General features: G+C 38.3%; 1 protein-coding gene, 1 non-coding gene and 1 pseudogene across 3 annotated transcripts; all 3 read left to right on the top strand.

Moving 5' to 3' along the window:
* Positions 1 to 504: 504 nt before the first annotated feature.
* LOC126595566 (U-box domain-containing protein 45-like) lies at positions 505 to 15,040 on the top strand. 2 transcript variants are annotated; one of them, XM_050261844.1, is made up of 7 exons: positions 507 to 1,066; positions 1,703 to 1,795; positions 2,033 to 2,218; positions 2,416 to 2,523; positions 2,688 to 3,877; positions 4,291 to 5,033; positions 14,863 to 15,040. In XM_050261844.1, the coding sequence occupies exons 2-7, from the start codon at positions 1,745 to 1,747 to the stop codon at positions 14,910 to 14,912; spliced, it is 2,328 nt and encodes a 775-aa protein (XP_050117801.1). In that variant the 5' UTR covers positions 507 to 1,066; positions 1,703 to 1,744; the 3' UTR covers positions 14,913 to 15,040. The 2 variants fall into 2 exon arrangements, with proteins under 2 accessions (XP_050117802.1, XP_050117801.1); XM_050261845.1 differs by lacking the exons at positions 4,291 to 5,033; positions 14,863 to 15,040 and adding an exon at positions 14,119 to 14,831 and having other exon boundaries at positions 505 to 1,066.
* On the top strand, positions 5,973 to 6,133 carry LOC126598232 (U1 spliceosomal RNA). The gene has a single exon (XR_007614748.1). It is a non-coding gene; the product is annotated as a U1 spliceosomal RNA (small nuclear RNA).
* On the top strand, positions 11,946 to 13,971 carry LOC126595568 (geraniol 8-hydroxylase-like; annotated as a pseudogene).
* Positions 15,041 to 17,495: the final 2,455 nt, after the last annotated feature.

Genomic DNA, 17,495 nt, shown 5'->3' with positions numbered 1-17,495 from the left:
AATACACACATCCACTACGTAGGTGAGCCTGATTCGTCTACTTAGTTGTAATTAGCGTATTTAATTGCATAACTCATAAATAGATTATCTATTCAATTCACTACTATTTTACTTCAAACACTCCATCCTTTTAACCGTCACATTATTGTTCCATATTAAAAAAATGAACCATTAGGCTTTGTAAATATCAAGTTATTCATTTATTTGACAAATATAATAAATCGACGGTCAATTTAAGTAATTTTTTCAGACACAATATTTGAAAAATTGAAAATTCAAAAATTATCAATTATTAAATATTCAAATTTTCACAGAAAATTTGTAGGACCTTTTACATTTTATTTTAATCATGACTAAACGAAACAAATTTAAACAATTAATAGGAAAGAGATACCATAAATAAACTCCCAAGTCCCAATTAGTTTTCAAAACAATTTCTAATTATTTCTTTAAACAGATATATATATATTTTTTTAAAATTAAACAGCATAAATAAACTCCTGAGTGCGTAACACATGTCACAACCACAGTGCGGTTGTCAGCAGATCTCCACTCCTCAGAACACCAAAAAAAATCCAATCTCCCTTCCCTTCTGTCCCTCCCCAAAACTCCGACAAATTCGCTCCTCAATTTTTGATTCTTTTTGCAGACCTAAACTCTAATGAAATGGGAATGTACAGATCATCGACGAAACCCTAATTTTCAACTCCGTTGCTGGAATTTTCCCAAATGCTCGTTTATGAAGCCTCCATAGTCCCCCCCCCCCCCCCCCCCCCCCGGTTTCATTTTTCCGGTACTCAGCTCCCTCCTACAAACCCTAGCTGCTCGGAAGGATTTTTAATTTTTCGATTTTGTCAGCGGCATTGAGCTGTAAATTCCCAATCTGTTATCCGAAATCCCTCGTTTTGGGTGCTTCTGTTCCGCATCTGAATCGTAAGAAATTGCCGGGTTGTGGTGGTAAACTCTTCAAGTTTAGTGCAGCGAGCTTCTCCTCCATTTCTCATCTATCTCTCTCTGCTCGCGCAAGTTTGGAGTTTTGTGATTGGCCATGGTGGTTTCGTAGAAGGTCGTTTTTCGATTCTGTTCTTTTTTTCGGTGTCTGAAAAAGTTGGGAGTTTTTGGAGGAATGGGTGGAATATCCCAATAGAATTGTGTGGGTTTGCTTTTCGACATTGCTGTCTGAGATTCTGTATCTTTCGCCATTGGATGAAATGTCCAAATCAATTCGTTTTTGTTTTATTTTGATTTTTTTTTGGTTCTTTTGAAGATAATTTATTGTCTGAATCAACTGTGAATTCTTCTTTTTTTTGCCTATTTGATTCATTTTTTTTTTCTGGGGCCTGTTGATTTTCGAATGCTCTGTTTGGTTTCCGAGAAAATAAGTGTTTCGAATACGGGTTCATTTGATAAGTATTCCAATGTCAAGGAATGAATGAGTGGGCATAATGTTATGATTGGATTTTCAGTGGAATGATTGGAAGATGTTATATTCATGTGCTTATTTTGTTTTCTGCTTAATCCTCAGTTTTCAAAGAAACCCAACAGTGCACATGTTGTATTTTCACTGCCATACCTATTTAGTCTACGCAGTATTAGTTGTAGCAATTCGATATATTTCTATCTTAACGCTCTAGATGTTTAATTGTGAAGCTTCCTTTATGCCTTGGCTAATTCTGGTTTACGATCTTTCCTAACAATGCAGGTGTTTAAAGTTGCATCATAGTCTTTCAAGTGAGTTTGAATCATGGATATTACTGAGGTTGAAGAAAGCTTATTCGCGGCCAGCGATGCCAAGGTATGAATAAGTTATGGGGAACAATCAATACAGTTATGTTTACTAGCGAACTAGAATGTGTTTATATGCATTTTGAAGTGTCCTGCATTTTTTTTGGGATCACTGTCCATGGTAAAGCGGGAGCCTTGTGCACTGGTACGACTGTCACCATGGGTCCTCTGAATATCACCTTTTGATTTTGTCTTATGGTTTTATCATCGTAGATCATTGGTTGACTCTCTTTGTTTTCTTCTGCAGTTGCATGGAGAGCTGTGCAAGACACTCTCTGCAGTTTATTGCAAAATAACGTCGATATTTCCTTCTTTGGAAGCAGCTCGACCTAGGAGCAAGTCTGGTATCCAAGCTTTATGTTCGTTGCATGTGGCACTTGAAAAGGCTAAGAATGTTCTTCAGCATTGCTCCGAAAGTAGTAAACTTTACTTGGTAGGTATTCCCTCAATATTGCATTTGTAATTTATGCAGTTATTACTACTCCAACTTTTCGAGTAAACAATTATTTCCCCGCTTCTACCGTGGAGGAATAGATTTCTCTTCTGGTGTTTAAATTTGTTTCATTCATGATGAGGTTGGGTAGAAATTGTGTTGTGTGTATAATGGCCTAATTATTTTTTATCATTCAGGCTATAACTGGGGATTCTGTGCTCTCAAAGTTTGAGAAGGCTAGATGTGCTCTCATGGATAGTCTTAGGCGTGTTGAAGACATTGTTCCACAATCTATTGGTTGTCAGGTAATTATTCTTTAAGGCCCTTTTGCAGTTTCTTTTCCTGGTTGGTGGTAATTGCATTTGAAGTTTTTGAATTAACTTGTGATGCTAGCATTCCGTGGTCATGTTGCTTTGTGTACATCACTTAGATGTGTTCTAAACACAGTATATTGTTGATCTTGTTTCAGATTGAAGAGATTGTTAGTGAACTTGAGGGTAGTGTGCTCTCACTTGATCCCTTAGAGAAGAAGGTTGGCGATGAAATAATTGCACTACTCCAGCAAGGGAAAAAGTTCGACAATTGTAATGACAATAATGAGCTGGAATCTTTTCATCAGGCTGCTATCAAACTTGGTATTACCTCTTCCAGGGCAGCTCTTACTGAGAGAAGAGCTTTAAAGAAAGTCATCCAAAGAGCCCGTGCTGAGGAAGATAAGCGGAAAGAGTCAATTGTGGCTTATTTATTACATCTTATGCGAAAATACTCCAAGCTGTTTAGAAGTGAAATCTCAGATGACAATGATTCACAAGGTTCTGCTCCTTGTTCTCCCACTATTCAGGGTTCCATTGAGGATGCTGGGCCCGGTGGCAATGTTCAGGCATTTGATCGACAACTGTCAAAACTTAGTTCTTTTAATTTCAAAAGTTCTTTTAATTCCAAGCCATACAATCGGAAATCAGGTCACATGCCTCTTCCACCTGAAGAATTGAGGTGTCCGATATCTTTGCAGCTTATGTATGATCCGGTCATCATCGCTTCTGGTCAGACATATGAAAGGATTTGCATTGAGAAATGGTTCAATGATGGGCACAATACCTGCCCAAAGACTCAACAGAAGCTGTCTCATCTTTTTTTAACCCCCAATTATTGTGTCAAAGGTCTCATTGCTAGTTGGTGTGAACAGAATGGAATTTCTGTTCCTGATGGTCCCCCAGAGTCTCTTGACCTCAACTATTGGAGGCTTGCATTTGAGTCTGAGTCCACTGATTCAAAATCTATGGGTAGTGTTGGCTCTTGCAAGGTGAAGGGTGTCAAGGTGGTTCCCTTAGATGAGAGCCATACCATAAAGGAAGACGTTGGAAATGAAACAGAAGATGTGACTCCATTAGAGGAAGAGTCTGAGCTTGATGTTTTCGAAAGTTATCAGGATCTTTTAACCACCTTGAATGAAGAGGAAGACTTCAGGAAGAGGTGCAAGGTAGTGGAGCAAATAAGGCTCTTGCTGAAGGAGGATGAGGAGGCCAGGATGTATATGGGTGCTAATGGATTTGTTGAAGCACTTCTACATTTTCTGAGCTCAGCTTTGCGTGAAGCGGGTTGTTTGGCTCAGGAAAGTGGAGCCATGGCTCTCTTCAATCTTGCTGTCAACAATAACAGGTATAGTTGTTTAATAATTTTAAAAGAATTGAATGCAATAACTAGTTTATTTGACAATATTTTGATTCATTTTGTACTGAAAACTTCAGAGGTCTATTAAGCATCAAAATGCGGAGTCTTCAATAATAAAAAAAGCATCCGGGATAGGGTGAAGTGTAAAAATAATTGTCTACAATGTGTTGACATTTCCTTGCGTCATGGGTGTAGAGAATGATGCATTGGCTTTCATGATTTGTTTTTTAATTATTAGATGTTGATTCTCCGTTTATCACTTGGAATGTCTTGAATGGTCTGTATCTATGCTGTGCAGCATTTTGAGTAACATGTCAGAATTTTTGGTTCTGTTCTATGCTTCTCTAAACCTTGTTGGATACTTAAGAATAGTTTTAATTTCGTTGATTTTTTTTTTCCAGAAACAAGGAAGCAATGTTAGCATTAGGGGTGATTTCATTGCTGGAGGAAATGATCTCCAATCCCAGTTCTCATGGACCTGCAACAGCGCTCTATTTGAATCTCTCGTGCCTCGAAGAAGCCAAGCCTGTAATTGGAACAAGCCCTGCTGTCCCTTTCTTGACCCAGCTCCTTCAAGCGAATGTTGAAACCCAATGCAAGCTTGATGCCCTCCATGCCCTGTACAATCTATCGAGTGTCCCGTCAAATATTCCTACACTTATTTCAGCTGGTATTATCAGTGGTCTCCAATCCCTTCTTGCGGACTCTGGCGATCAGATGTGGACAGAAAAATGTATAGCTGTATTGATAAATTTGGGTTCAAGTAGTTCTGCCAGAGACGAAATGATGTCGAATTTGAGACTTATAAGTGCACTAGCAACAATTTTGGAGGCTGATCAACCCATTGAGCAGGAGCAAGCTGTCTCATGTCTCTATATGTTGTGTAACGGGAGCGAGAAATGCAGTCAGAAGGTCCTCAAGGAAGGAGTGATACCGGCATTGGTGTCTATTTCCGTTAATGGCACATCAACAGGAAAAGAGAAGGCTCAGAAGCTGTTAATGCTGTTCCGTGAGCAGAGACAGAGAGACCAACCACCTCCTGAGGCGGAGGTGCATCTGTCTGTTGAAAATAGTGACAACCCCATGACTGCACCGGAACCAAAGCCGCTATGCAAGTCCTTCTCAAGAAGAAAGATGAGCAAACCTTTTAGGTTTTTATGGAAGAGCAAAAGCTATTCTGTTTACCAGTGTTAGCTCCCATGGTGCTGTAAATTTAAGTGTTGTATCATCTTTTTTTTCTTTTCTATTTTCTCACTCTTTGATTCTTTTCAAATAGCGGAACGTACAGCCCCCTGTAATTTATGGATTTTGGTTTCGCATTTACCTTTTGAGGTAGGAAATATATATATGTATTATAATTGCTTTTTTTTTCTTATTACTTTTTTTTATTTTTTATTTTTTTAACAAACAATATTATCTACACTAAAATGGAGAGGGTGAGCTTAGCCTCACAATTAGTTAGTAATAATATGGTTCAAATCTGTCTTTGGCAAGAATTAAACCTAAGACATCTCATTTACAAGTGAAAAAGAATATCACTCACAATTGGATCATAGGGACTTAGCAAACTAGGGATTTTCACTTGTGTTTGTCAATGCATGGGCCATAGGCAGAGACCCTAGCATTTGGGACAGTCCCAACTCATTTGAGTCGGAGACGTTCTTGGGGTCGGAAATTGATGTTTTAGGCCGGAATTTTGAGCGTATTCTTTTTGGTAGCAAGAGGAGAATATTCGTGGCTTCTGTTGGCAATGCAGCTGTTACACTTGATTTTGCGGTTACCTATTAATTCATTTGATTGGAAGCTTGAAGATAGAGTTGTACTAGAGGCTATGAACATAGAGGAGAAGTTTGGGCTCACCTTACAGATGGCTCAACCTCTAATAAGAGTTGTTCCCAACTAATTGGAGATTCTGTGGTTTCTATAATTTATCAACATTTTGTTAACTTTAAGAGATTAATATTATTGAAACATTGTATTAAAATGAGATGTTTTGTATATGTAGTGGGACAACATGTCCCACATTTTGTTTGTTTTTTTTGTGAACTAATATGTCCCACACTGGAGAAGAGTGAGAGGAGGCAGGTTGAAGTGAGGATATGTAATAGGCGATCAGAATGGCCCATGTCCTAGGTTAGTGACCTCCATTGCACTTTGGGAGGGGTGCTCACCTAAGGTCTGCCCCAGTGGTAGAACCTACGTCATATTTTGTTCCTGTGAGGGCCTGAGTGCTCGAAGCCCTTGTCCAAATAATAATTCCAAAGTTTTACTTTCCATAAGTGTTTAAATAATAATTTTCCAATTTTGAAATAAATAAATAAATAATAATTCGAAAATTTTATTTTTTCCAAAGTGTCTTCATACCATCAAGATTAAGTTCTGCAGCAAATGTTTAAACCCAACGAAAACAATTTGGGTTCTGCACCATTTTTTTTAAAATATAACGATATATGTAAATTGATCGAATGTGAGATGTCAAACAGATTGACTGGTGCACCAAATGTTTAAACCAATGAAATATGCAAATTGATTGAATATCCTAATGATGTTAAACATTACATTGTAATGTGAGAAACTTTCCAAATGTATAACCCAACAAAAGATGTAAATTGATCGAATACCCTAATAATGTTAAAGCACTGGATTGTAATATGAGAAAATTGACATATCTTTAGTTCTTCTTGTCTCATATGTTTTTCTTTTATAACAAAGAAGTCATTATTTTTTTTTGGTACAGATAGAAGTCTCTCATTTTGCAGTAAAAATAAAGTGAGATCAAAATTGGAATTTCAATTTTTGTGTCCATAAAAATGTATTTTGCTAGTCTTTACCTATATAAGTGAAATAGTGGATGTGCAACTAAGATAAGAATTATAAGTAAACTGAACACCTAAACCTAGTTTAATCTGCTTTTACCTTTCCTTTTTTCACTTGAATGAAGAACAAACTATTTCGTTTATATAGGATCTCTTGAGGATTTAAGAAGTTTAAGAATGAATTTCATATGACAGGAGGAGGGATTTTGCATGGAGTTACTAGTAAGTTAGGCTACTTTCTATATTGCTAATTGTTTTTATGGTGAAACTTCAACCTTCTTCATGGTATCGTAGCAGGTTATTCCACGTGTGAAAGCCTACGGCCACATGTGTTTCACGTCATCATGTTGTTGTGTTAGGCTTGAAAAGTCGCTACACATAAGAAACGTGTTGAGAATAAATCCCACATTAATAAGAGAAGAAACCTTGTATGAGTTTATAAGTAAGTTGAATTACTTCTCATATATTATTATTGAATTCACAGTGGAATCTCAACTTTCTTTAATAGGGATAAGAAATCTTAAGAGCACTTCTTATATCGATTTATATGTAAGATTCATTGTCCTCTCCACATAGAGACCAAATGGACATTTTTGAGTTGTATACTATTAGGGTCACTGTTTGCGGGTGTCTCAATTTATACCCTCTATTATTGGATGATGATCCTCTTCGAAACCTCTTTGTGGGGATCCTAAGGATCCTCACATCGTAATCGTGCATCGTATATCGTGCGGTCAATTTTCGTCAGGTACTATTTATGTTTAATTTTAAATAAAAAAGTTAAATGATTTCTGATTGTACGATATATGATGAATGACTAAGAATCCTCACTATTTGAATCCAGATGAACTCCAAATCCTCTATTATTCACTTTGAAGAAGATCATCAAATACCAAAAGGCTTCCACCTGAACCAAACCGACTTTCCTTCATTGGCAATCGCTTAGAGCTTGGCAAAAGCCCATCTCACACTCTCACCAAGCTTTCACAATGCTATGGCCCCATTAAGTTTTTGCAACTCGGCCGAATAACAACCGTGGTAATTTCTTTGTCAACCGTCGCCAAAGATGTCCTCCGAACCCATGACCAACTCTTTTGCAACCGTAGCGCGGCCCTTGGCCTAATAATAATTCAAAAGTTTTACTTTCTGTTAAGTTTTTTGATTAAAAATTTGAAAATTTTGACAAGATAATAATAATAATTCCAAAATTTTTAAGGGCCCTTTTATTATCCTGTTCAAAGTTTTTTTTGGGTGTTTTTATTAACACCCCATAATTTTATGAATACACCCTAACTTCAAAATTATTCTTTAAAATTCCAATATTAGCCATTTCATTGTTTAAGACCACCTTTTTGTAATAGTTAAGAAATTAAAACCTTCTAACATCCTATCTGAACCGCTCACCCTTCTGCCACCTTCCTTGTCGGTGTCGGCCAATGATAGCCACCCCCTTTCCCACCGTTTTCTCTCTCTCTCTAGAATTCTCACTTTCGCTAATATTTTGCAGGATATGTGTTGACCCTAAAAACTACCAAGCCTACGTGGCGCGTAGGCCGAATAATTAATAAGCTAACTACGTCATTCGGTTGTGTGCGGGGCGTGCCAACTAGTCGGCCGAGCTCGGCTGAGGAGTAAAATGTGTTGATGTTGCTTTGAGCGTGTGGCTGACTTCTCAATCTTGCGACTGCGGCTGAGGAAGGAACATTCTCGGCCTTCGGGTTCTTGAGCCTGAAGACAAGGCTGCTAGTTTTGCGAATTTCAATATCAAATTCGACTTTCAATGTGCCGAATGTAATACCTTGTAACACCTCACTTCACCGAAAAAGCTAATGAGATGACCTCTGCCAATAAGGATTCGAAAATCCTTTTCGACCGAGACTTGGATAGATAACCAAACGGCATTGACGTAGTGCTGTTTATTCAAACTGAAGGTGCTCCGCGGTCGGCTAATTCTACTACAATAGTGCTGTTTATCCAAACTGAAGATATGTTGGCGAAAAAGAAAATAAAAAATCTCAAGATGTTTGAGAGGTTTTGCGTAGAGCGAGGGTTTGCGCAGGGCAGTTTGTGTGTTAAGTTGGAGATCTTTTTTTCGTTGCCATTGCATCTGTATTTATAGGACTTATGTACTTGCTTGGCACGACTAGATAATTGCGTAGAGTCCGATTGCAACTCTAAATGACTGATCTACGACATAGGTGCTAAAGCCTATCTTTAAATGGCTAATGCCTCAAAGATAATAAAAACCAATCCTGACTTATCATATATATATATATATATATATATATATGTATATAATTATATAGCAGGCAACCTTTCACACGGCATGCACAAGCCAAACCCATCATCAATTCAATTCATTTGACAACATCCATAAATAACCCAGCCTACTTAGGTCTCCTATCTCACCATTATCCAAGCCTTGCAAATCCCATACTATGCCACGTGATAAGAATCCAAGCCGAGTTGCTCTAACCCACACGGTACACTGCTAACAAATCCAAATTAAATCAGATTGTTCTACCTGTCTCTCCGTTGGGATATAATTCGAATCCTATTTATTTGGTTTAAGAAGATGCAGATAATTCGTATTAAAAGATTATTATGATAAAAACCATAATATTATCCTTTAACAAAAATATCTTCACTTTTCCATATGACAGTTGAGAACTATGCTTACTCAACGACCTTGATTACACATGCCGATGATGTAAATTTGGGTCCAAACAATATGAAATACCATAAAATTGAATTTTATAATGTCGATATCAACCTAATCAGGGATACCAACTTGATGGCCGTGAAAATTTTGAAAAATGCTACTTGTAGAGAAGCAATCCTTATGGGTCAACTAGGAATTGACTTTCTATGAGACTATTGGCTAGTTTGATTGTAAGTCGGCATATGTTTTGGTATACTTGAGAGATCATTTTGTTAATGGAGGTGCCATGGTGGGGGGCTATCGAAAAGGAGTAGGTTTTGGGATGATGAAGGTGGTGTTGGTTTTGTTTGTTTATTTTTATCTAATTTAAATTAGGGTTAAAAAAGAAATTCAGACTAAATAAAAGAAAATGGAGTGTATTCATAAAATTGTGGGGTGCCAATAAAAAAGGCCTTTTTTTGTTATCATTTTCAAAATATTATTTAAAACTATTTCTTAAGTTGATTTTTGAGTTTATTTTTTAAAAATAATTGTACCACACAAGAATTATTGATTTCAGATTTAAAAATATTTTTGAGTTAAAAAAAATTGATTTAAATTGCATACCAAACATGCCTTAAGTTTTTTCATACCCTTAAGATTAATAGATTAATTTCTGCACCAAATATTAAACTTAAGGAGAACAATTTGAGATCCGCACCAATTTCCTAACCGTAACGATAAATGTAAATGGATCGAATGTCATGTCAAACAGATTGAGTGCTGCACCGAATGTTTAACTCAACGAAAGATGTAAATTAATCGAATGCCGTAATAATGTCAAAAAATATAGAAGTCTCTATTTTTGTTTTGTTTTTTTTACAAATAGAAGTCTCTAATTTCACAGTATTTTTTTTTTGCTCGGACACTAAAAATAAAGTGAAAGAGGTCAAAGTTGGAATTTACTTTTTATTTCTGTCATAAAAAAGCATCTTTCTAGTTTCACGAACATGGCGGAAAGAGATTATTTCCGATCATTTCTTTCTAATTTACCAAGTTCGAGGATCCGAACCTTTGAAATTTGATCCAACGATTACAAATAAGGGCTCACTCTAAAAGTTATAATAACTTTAATCATTTGATCAAATTTTAACAATTCGAATTTTCGAACTTGATGAATTAGGAGGAAGAGAGATGGAGAAATTCATTTCCCTTTTTTGCAATTGCTTTTTGTCACTTTCGTCTACGTGATCTCTATGTCCTTTATCATGTGTCCACAATGATTGATGCATTGGCAGAGCTAGGATTTCTTGTGAGGAGGGGCCTCACACAAGTACAAAAGAAGAAAAAATGAATAGTGATTATAAAATTACAAATGCAAAACATCATAATATATATCCAAATAATTAAATAGTCAAAATTAACATATCCATAGATAATATAAATTTCATATTTTGAGACCATTGCGCATGGTGTCATCTATACTATTGAAAAAATTATTAAACTCAATAGAGAGAATTACTAAAAATTTGCAAACCCTAAAACTCAAAGTAAGAGGTAGGATAGAATAGAAACAAATGTTTTATAGAGGATAATAGAGTTTTACAAACCTTATTGTTCTTTATTCAATAAATTTGGAATTTGAAATGGTTAAATATATGAAATTCAAGAAGAATAGGGAAATAGCTCTGACAGTGCATAAGTGAAAAACAATTTTTGTTAATTAAAGGTGAATGATGAGTTTAATTTGAATGTTATTGATTTGTGATAAATGACGATTCAAAATATTATACTTAATTCTGGGATGAAATTTGTTAGATTAAAATAGACAATGATTGGATTTGTTTCACTTGTTGAGAAGGGTTGCAAAGTAAGGTGTAATTATTTTTACAAGTGAGGGTAGGCCTAGGACTACTCTAGTCCTAATATGCCTCCGCCAGTGGATTGATGGAAACGGCACTTTATTTTGTTTGTATTATCTAATTTGTCTTTCGGATTTTGTAGTGAGATTCATAGCACCAAAGTAGGTGCACTTAATGTGAAGGCGACATATGTTCTTTCTATGCGTTGGATTTGAAAATTCTGCATATATGATGAGACACGTTAAGAATGGGTGCATATTGATAAGAAAAGAGATTTTGCATGATTTATAAATAAATTAGACTACTTCTGTATATATATTTTCAAATGGTTTTATAAGTAAATTAGAGCAGTTGCAGTAGCTTTTTTTATATTTAAATAAGGGATGTGATATTCACACACTTTATTTTACTTTTTATACACTTTTTTAATTTTCGACAGTCAGATCAGATGAATTGAAGAAGACTAACAGACATAAATTATCAAAGAATGTGTAAGAAGCAAAATGGGATGTGTGGATAACACACCTCTTAAATAAATGATATTATTTACACACTACGGGAGGGATGTGAGTTTAGCCTCAGAATAGACTAACAATAATGTTGTTCAAATTCGTTTTTAACGAGAATCGAATCTAAAATTTCTTATTTACAAGTGAAGAGAAATACTATGGGACCGTAATACTAAATGAAACTTTTAAGAATGGCAAGAAAAATGAAGGCCACATGCAGCCAATCACTTCTCATATCGATTTAAACGTAAGATTCATCGTCTCTCTCAACACAGAGAGAGAGAGAGAGAGAGATCGATCAAATGGACATTTTGAGTTGCATAATATTTGGGTTACTGGTTGCAGCGATCTCAATTTGCCCCCTCTATTATTCACTCGGAAGAAGATCATCAAATACCACAAGGCTTCCACCTGGACCAAACCCACTTCCCTTCATAGGCAATCTCTTAGAGCTTGGCAATAAACCCCATCTCTCTCTCACCAGCTTTCACAACGCTATGGCCCAATTATGTCTTTGCAACTCGGCCGAATAACAACCGTGGTAATTTCTTCGTCAACCGTCGCCAAAGAAGTCCTCCGAACCCATGACCAACTCTTTTGCCACCGTAGCATCCCAGATTCGCTCCAAGCTTGTAAACATTCCAAGTACAGCATGGCTTGGATACCTGTTTCACCTGCATGGAGAAACCTTCGCAAAACATGCAACTCTCAACTGTTCACCAGTAAAATTCTCGACGCCAATCAAGCCAATCGTCACCTAAAAGTGCAAGAGCTCATATGGGACGTCAACAAAAGCGCTGTAAAAGGTGATGCGATTGATATCGGAAGGGCTGCTTTCAAAACTTCGCTCAATCTTCTATCGCGTACCGTCTTCTCTGTGGACTTAGTGGACACAGGCAGTGCGAGGGCGAGGGAGTTCAAGGAGTTGGTGTGGAGTATTATGGAAGAGGCTGGCAAACCTAACTTGGCTGACTATTTTCCCGTGCTTAAGAAGATTGATCCACTAGGGATACGACGCCGTATGAGCAATAGCATGCGCAAGATGCTTGACCTCTTTGACCGATTGATGATTCAGCGGTTTGAATCAAGGAAAAAGCTTGATTATATCATGACTAATGATATGTTAGATACCTTAATAAACATTAGTGAAGAGAAAAATGAGAATATGGACATGGATGAAATTCAACATCTGTTCCTGGTTAGTTGCTACTATATATTTACTCTCTAATTTTGTTGATCTGGATTAATCTCGAATAGCTAGCGTATATATACTTACTGCTTGCTTAGAGGCTATATCGATGACTAGGGTCGCTTGTGTGGGTTCATTGCAGGATCTATTTGCTGCGGGAACAGATACAACGTCATCCACATTGGAATGGGCAATGGCTGAGCTACTCCGCAACCCGGAAAAATTGTCCAAAGCTCAAGCGGAGCTGAAGCAGATCATCGGAAAAGGAAAACCGGTTGGGGAATCCGACAAAGATAAACTCCCTTACTTACAAGCAATAATCAAAGAGACCTTCCGGTTGCACCCAGCATTGCCCTTACTACTTCCCCGAAAAGCTGATGCAGACGTAGAAATCTGCGGGTATACTGTACCAAAGGGTGCACAAGTGTTTGTCAATGCATGGGCCATCGGCAGAGACCCCGACATTTGGGACAACCCTGACTCATTCATCCCAGAGAGGTTTTTGGGATCGGAAATTGATGTTACTGGCAAGAACTATGAGCTTATTCCGTTTGGTGGTGGGAGAAGAATATGTCCTGGCTTGCCAATGGCAGTGAGAATGGTGAACTTGATGTTGGGTTCACTTATTAACTGCTTTGATAACTGGAAGCTTGAAGACGGAATTGCACCGGAGACCATGGACATGGATGAGAAGTTTGGCATCACCTTACAAAAAGCTCAGCCTCTCAGAGCTGTGCCCATGTTATAGAAGAACCCATGCTCGACATATGTACTTCAAGTTTCTACCATATAATATTGAGAATACATAGGACAGGTGCGCCGAGTCTAGGCCTAGAGCTCTGACTGGAGTTTAAGAGCTAGTTTGTTATTACCGTGTTTAAAAAACAAAACTATTTCTGTGTTGTAAGAATAAACATTTCTAAATAAAGCAGTTTAAGCATCTAACAGAATGGTGAAGTGTATAAATAATTGTCTGCAATGTGTTGATATTTCCTGGAGTCATGGGTGCAGAGAATGATGCATTGGCTTTCATGATTTGTTTTTAATTATTAGATGTTGATTCTCCGTTTATCACTTGGAATGTGTTGAATGGTCTGTATCTATGCGGTGCAGCATTTTGAGTAACATGTCAGAATTTTTGGTTCTGTGGTATGCTTCTCTAAACCTTGGATACTTGAGAATAGTTTTAATTTCGTTGATTTTTTTTTCCAGAAACAAGGAAGCAATGTTAGCATCAGGGGTAATTTCGTTGCTGGAGGAAATGATCTCCAATCCCAGTTCTCATGGACCTGCAACAGCGCTCTATTTGAATCTCTCGTGCCTCGAAGAAGCCAAGCCTATAATTGGAACAAGCCCTGATGTTCCTTTCTTGACCCAGCTCCTTCAAGCGAATGTTGAAAACCCAATGCAAGCTTGATGCCCTCCATGCCCTGTACAATCTATCGAGTGTCCCGTCAAATATTCCTAAACTTATTTCAGCTGGTATTATCAATGGTCTCCAATCCCTTCTTGCGGACTCTGGCGATCAGATGTGGACAGAAAAATGTATAGCTGTATTGATAAATTTGGGTTCAAGTAGTTCTGCCAGAGATGAAATGATGTCGAATTCGAGTCTTAAAAGTGCACTAGCAACAATTTTGGAGGCTGATCAACCCATTGAGCAGGAGCAAGCTGTCTCATGTCTCTATATGTTGTGTAACGGGAGCGAGAAATGGAGTTAGATGGTCCTCAAGGAAGGTGTGATTCCGGCATTGGTGTCTATTTCCGTTAATGGCACATCAGCAGGAAATGAGAAGGCTCAGAAGCTGTTAATGCTGTTCCGTGAGCAGAGACAGAGAGACCAACCACCTCCCGAGGCGGAGGTGCATCTGTCTGTTGAAATTAGCGACAACCCCATGACTGCACCGGAACCAAATCCGCTATGCAAATCCTTCTCAAGAAGAAAGATGAGCAAACCATTTAGGTTTTTATGGAAGAGCAAAAGCTATTCTGTGTACCAGTGTTAGCTCCCATGGTGCTGTAAATTTAAGTGTTGTATCATCTTTTTTTCTTTTCTATTTTCTCACGTTTTATTTCTTTTCAAATAGCGGAATGTACAGCCCCCTGTAATTTATGGATTTTGGTTTCGCATTTACCTTTGAGGTAGGAAATATATATATATATATATGTATGTATATATATGTGTATATATATATATATGTATGTATATATATATATATATATATGTATGTATTATAATTGCTTTTTTTTATTTTTTTTTATTTTTTATTTTTTTGTTTTAACAAACGATATTATCTATGTTTGTACCATACTTGACCAATCCCGAAACTACCAAGCACGGGTCAACGTTATACCGGACCTATAAGAGTTTTCCTCCAACCAGGAGACCAATCACAGCACGACATATGTCGACATCAGAAGCCAATCATAGCGCGACACGTGTCAACATCAAAAGCCAATCACAACACGACATGTGTTAATGTCAGAACAAAGCTAGAAACTCTCTTCTATAAAAGAAGATCATTCTCCCACAATATTGCCTAATGTCATTTGTACTAAATCATTCACTAGTACTCAGTAAAGGAGAGCTTGAACCTATGTACTTGTGTAACCCTTCACAATTAATGAGAACTCCTCTACTCCGTGGACGTAGCCAATCTGGGTGAACCACGTACATCTTGTGTTTGTTTCCCTGTCTTTATCCATTTACATACTTATCCACACTAGTGACCGGAACAATCTAGCGAATGTCACAAACTTGACTCTTTCTATTGTACCAAAGTCCTCACCGATTTTGTGCATAAACATTTGGCGTCTTTTGTGGGAACGACATTTATTCCTACTCTCTTCAGCTTTGTCAAGCTGGTTTCCACCAGTCATACACTCTCTTTTGACCAGGCATCCCTCTTCAACATGGGGAGCCAAGGAAGCCACGACACACAGAATGACACCCCTATTGCACCTAGTGCGAAGCAACAAAAGAAGGAAGGAAAGAAGCTCGCTCTTCAAGCTAAAGTCGATGAGCTGGAGGCTCAGAATAACAAGATAGCAATAAAGAATGAGATCTTCCAAGAACAATATGAGAAGCTCTTCGAGACATTCCACAAAACTAGGCGTACTCAAACACGCGAGTTTGTTGCCCCTGTGGACATCAACCATCATCTGGGTGCCCCCAACACGGAGGGTCACCTTCATTCGACATGGGTATCCCTGATGAGGAGCGAGCTAATCATCAAAACATTGATCAACATGAGACTTCTCTCAACCTAGCTGCTTCGACCCGAAGCAGGAGAAGTGGAGGAAGACACCTCCTTGCAGAAGGGTTGGAAGGATCGAAAACTGTTTATCGTGACTGCTGAGACTTCATAAAGCAACGTCGAGAGAATCCTCTCCACATAAGCTCGAAGATCAATGACCCAAGGATTTCTGAAAGACTCAGTCCCTTCCTACGACCCAGGCCAGCTGCCCATCTAGGGAAGGAACGACAGATCCTAGAGGAACTTGAAGGTACAGAGGACTCGGAGGTATTTCGACAGACTCGCCCTAGAAGTCAGTACGGCGAGTCCAAGGAAAAATCACACGCTCTTGCTCAAACTTTCCTACTTCCGAGAGACGATGGAGACTTACGGAAGAAAATTCTAGTGGTACATGACTCCACTCAGGACTCCCTTGTCCTACAGCTCCTTGAAGAAGTAAACAAGTTGAAGGCCGAACGTCAGGCCGAGATACCTGACTGGAACCAACCCAGGCCTGGCCCTCTCACAAGGAGGATCTTCGACACCCTCTTCAAACGAAGACAAAACAAAAACTTGGTTTACAACTCTATACTGGAAGGGAGGACCTGATGGAACACCTTAACCTCTTTGAGTCCACCATGGCATATCAGATGCACACCGACGAAGAGCGATGTCTTCTCTTCCCTTCCACCCTCTCTGGCAGAGCTCTAAACTGGTATTGTCATCTTGCACCCGAGACAGTAGATTCATTTGAGGAACTAAGGAAACTGTTTGTCTCTCAACATATCTTCCAAACCGATCGCTTACATTCTGCAGATGACTTGTACACTATTCACCAGAAACCGGACGAGTCACTACGAGAGTATGCCGGTCGCTTCAGTCATGAGTCTTCTCGCTGCGCTGAGACAGATGACAAGACCACCCTCAAAGCCTTCACGACAGGCCTACGTGATTGTTTCTTCAAGTACATGATCAATTCCAACACTTGGAAGACTTACTCTGAGGTGATGGCACATGCTTACAACCATGCCTCCGCCGAAGCAAGGACATACCAAGGGAACCCCCATATGGTTAACCCATATTAACAAATGGGAAGTGGAAGTTAAGTTCTACCAAGTGAGAAGATCTTGGCCATTCAGAAACCCATTGCATCATCTCCTGCCTCATTTAGCTACTCGCTAAGTCACCAAACGTATTTGTCTCTTGGTAAGAGGTATGATTTTTACTCTCAGCAAGCCCATTACAGCAAGAGGGATCAAAATTCGTATCAATACAACCAGGGGTGCACGTACCGTCGACTATTATGACTAGGGGGCCAAGCCTCACTCTTTCAAAGTGGAGGACTAGGTACTG

The sequence above is a fragment of the Malus sylvestris genome, chromosome 13 (assembly GCF_916048215.2).
Source record: "Malus sylvestris chromosome 13, drMalSylv7.2, whole genome shotgun sequence".
Classification (NCBI taxonomy): domain Eukaryota; kingdom Viridiplantae; phylum Streptophyta; class Magnoliopsida; order Rosales; family Rosaceae; genus Malus; species Malus sylvestris.
Note: the sequence above shows the minus strand (reverse complement) of the source record. Positions and strands in the feature narration are given on the sequence as shown.

Bases quoted from the DNA above. Each gene is read 5' to 3' on its own strand.
- LOC126595566 (XM_050261844.1), top strand. From the start codon at position 1,745: ATGGATATTACTGAGGTTGAAGAAAGCTTATTCGCGGCCAGCGATGCC. The intron at 2,219-2,415 runs GTAGGTATTCCC...TTTATCATTCAG, and splicing joins AAAGTAGTAAACTTTACTTG to GCTATAACTGGGGATTCTGT. The intron at 5,034-14,862 runs CTTTTAGGTTTT...AGATGAGCAAAC, and splicing joins AAGAAGAAAGATGAGCAAAC to CATTTAGGTTTTTATGGAAG.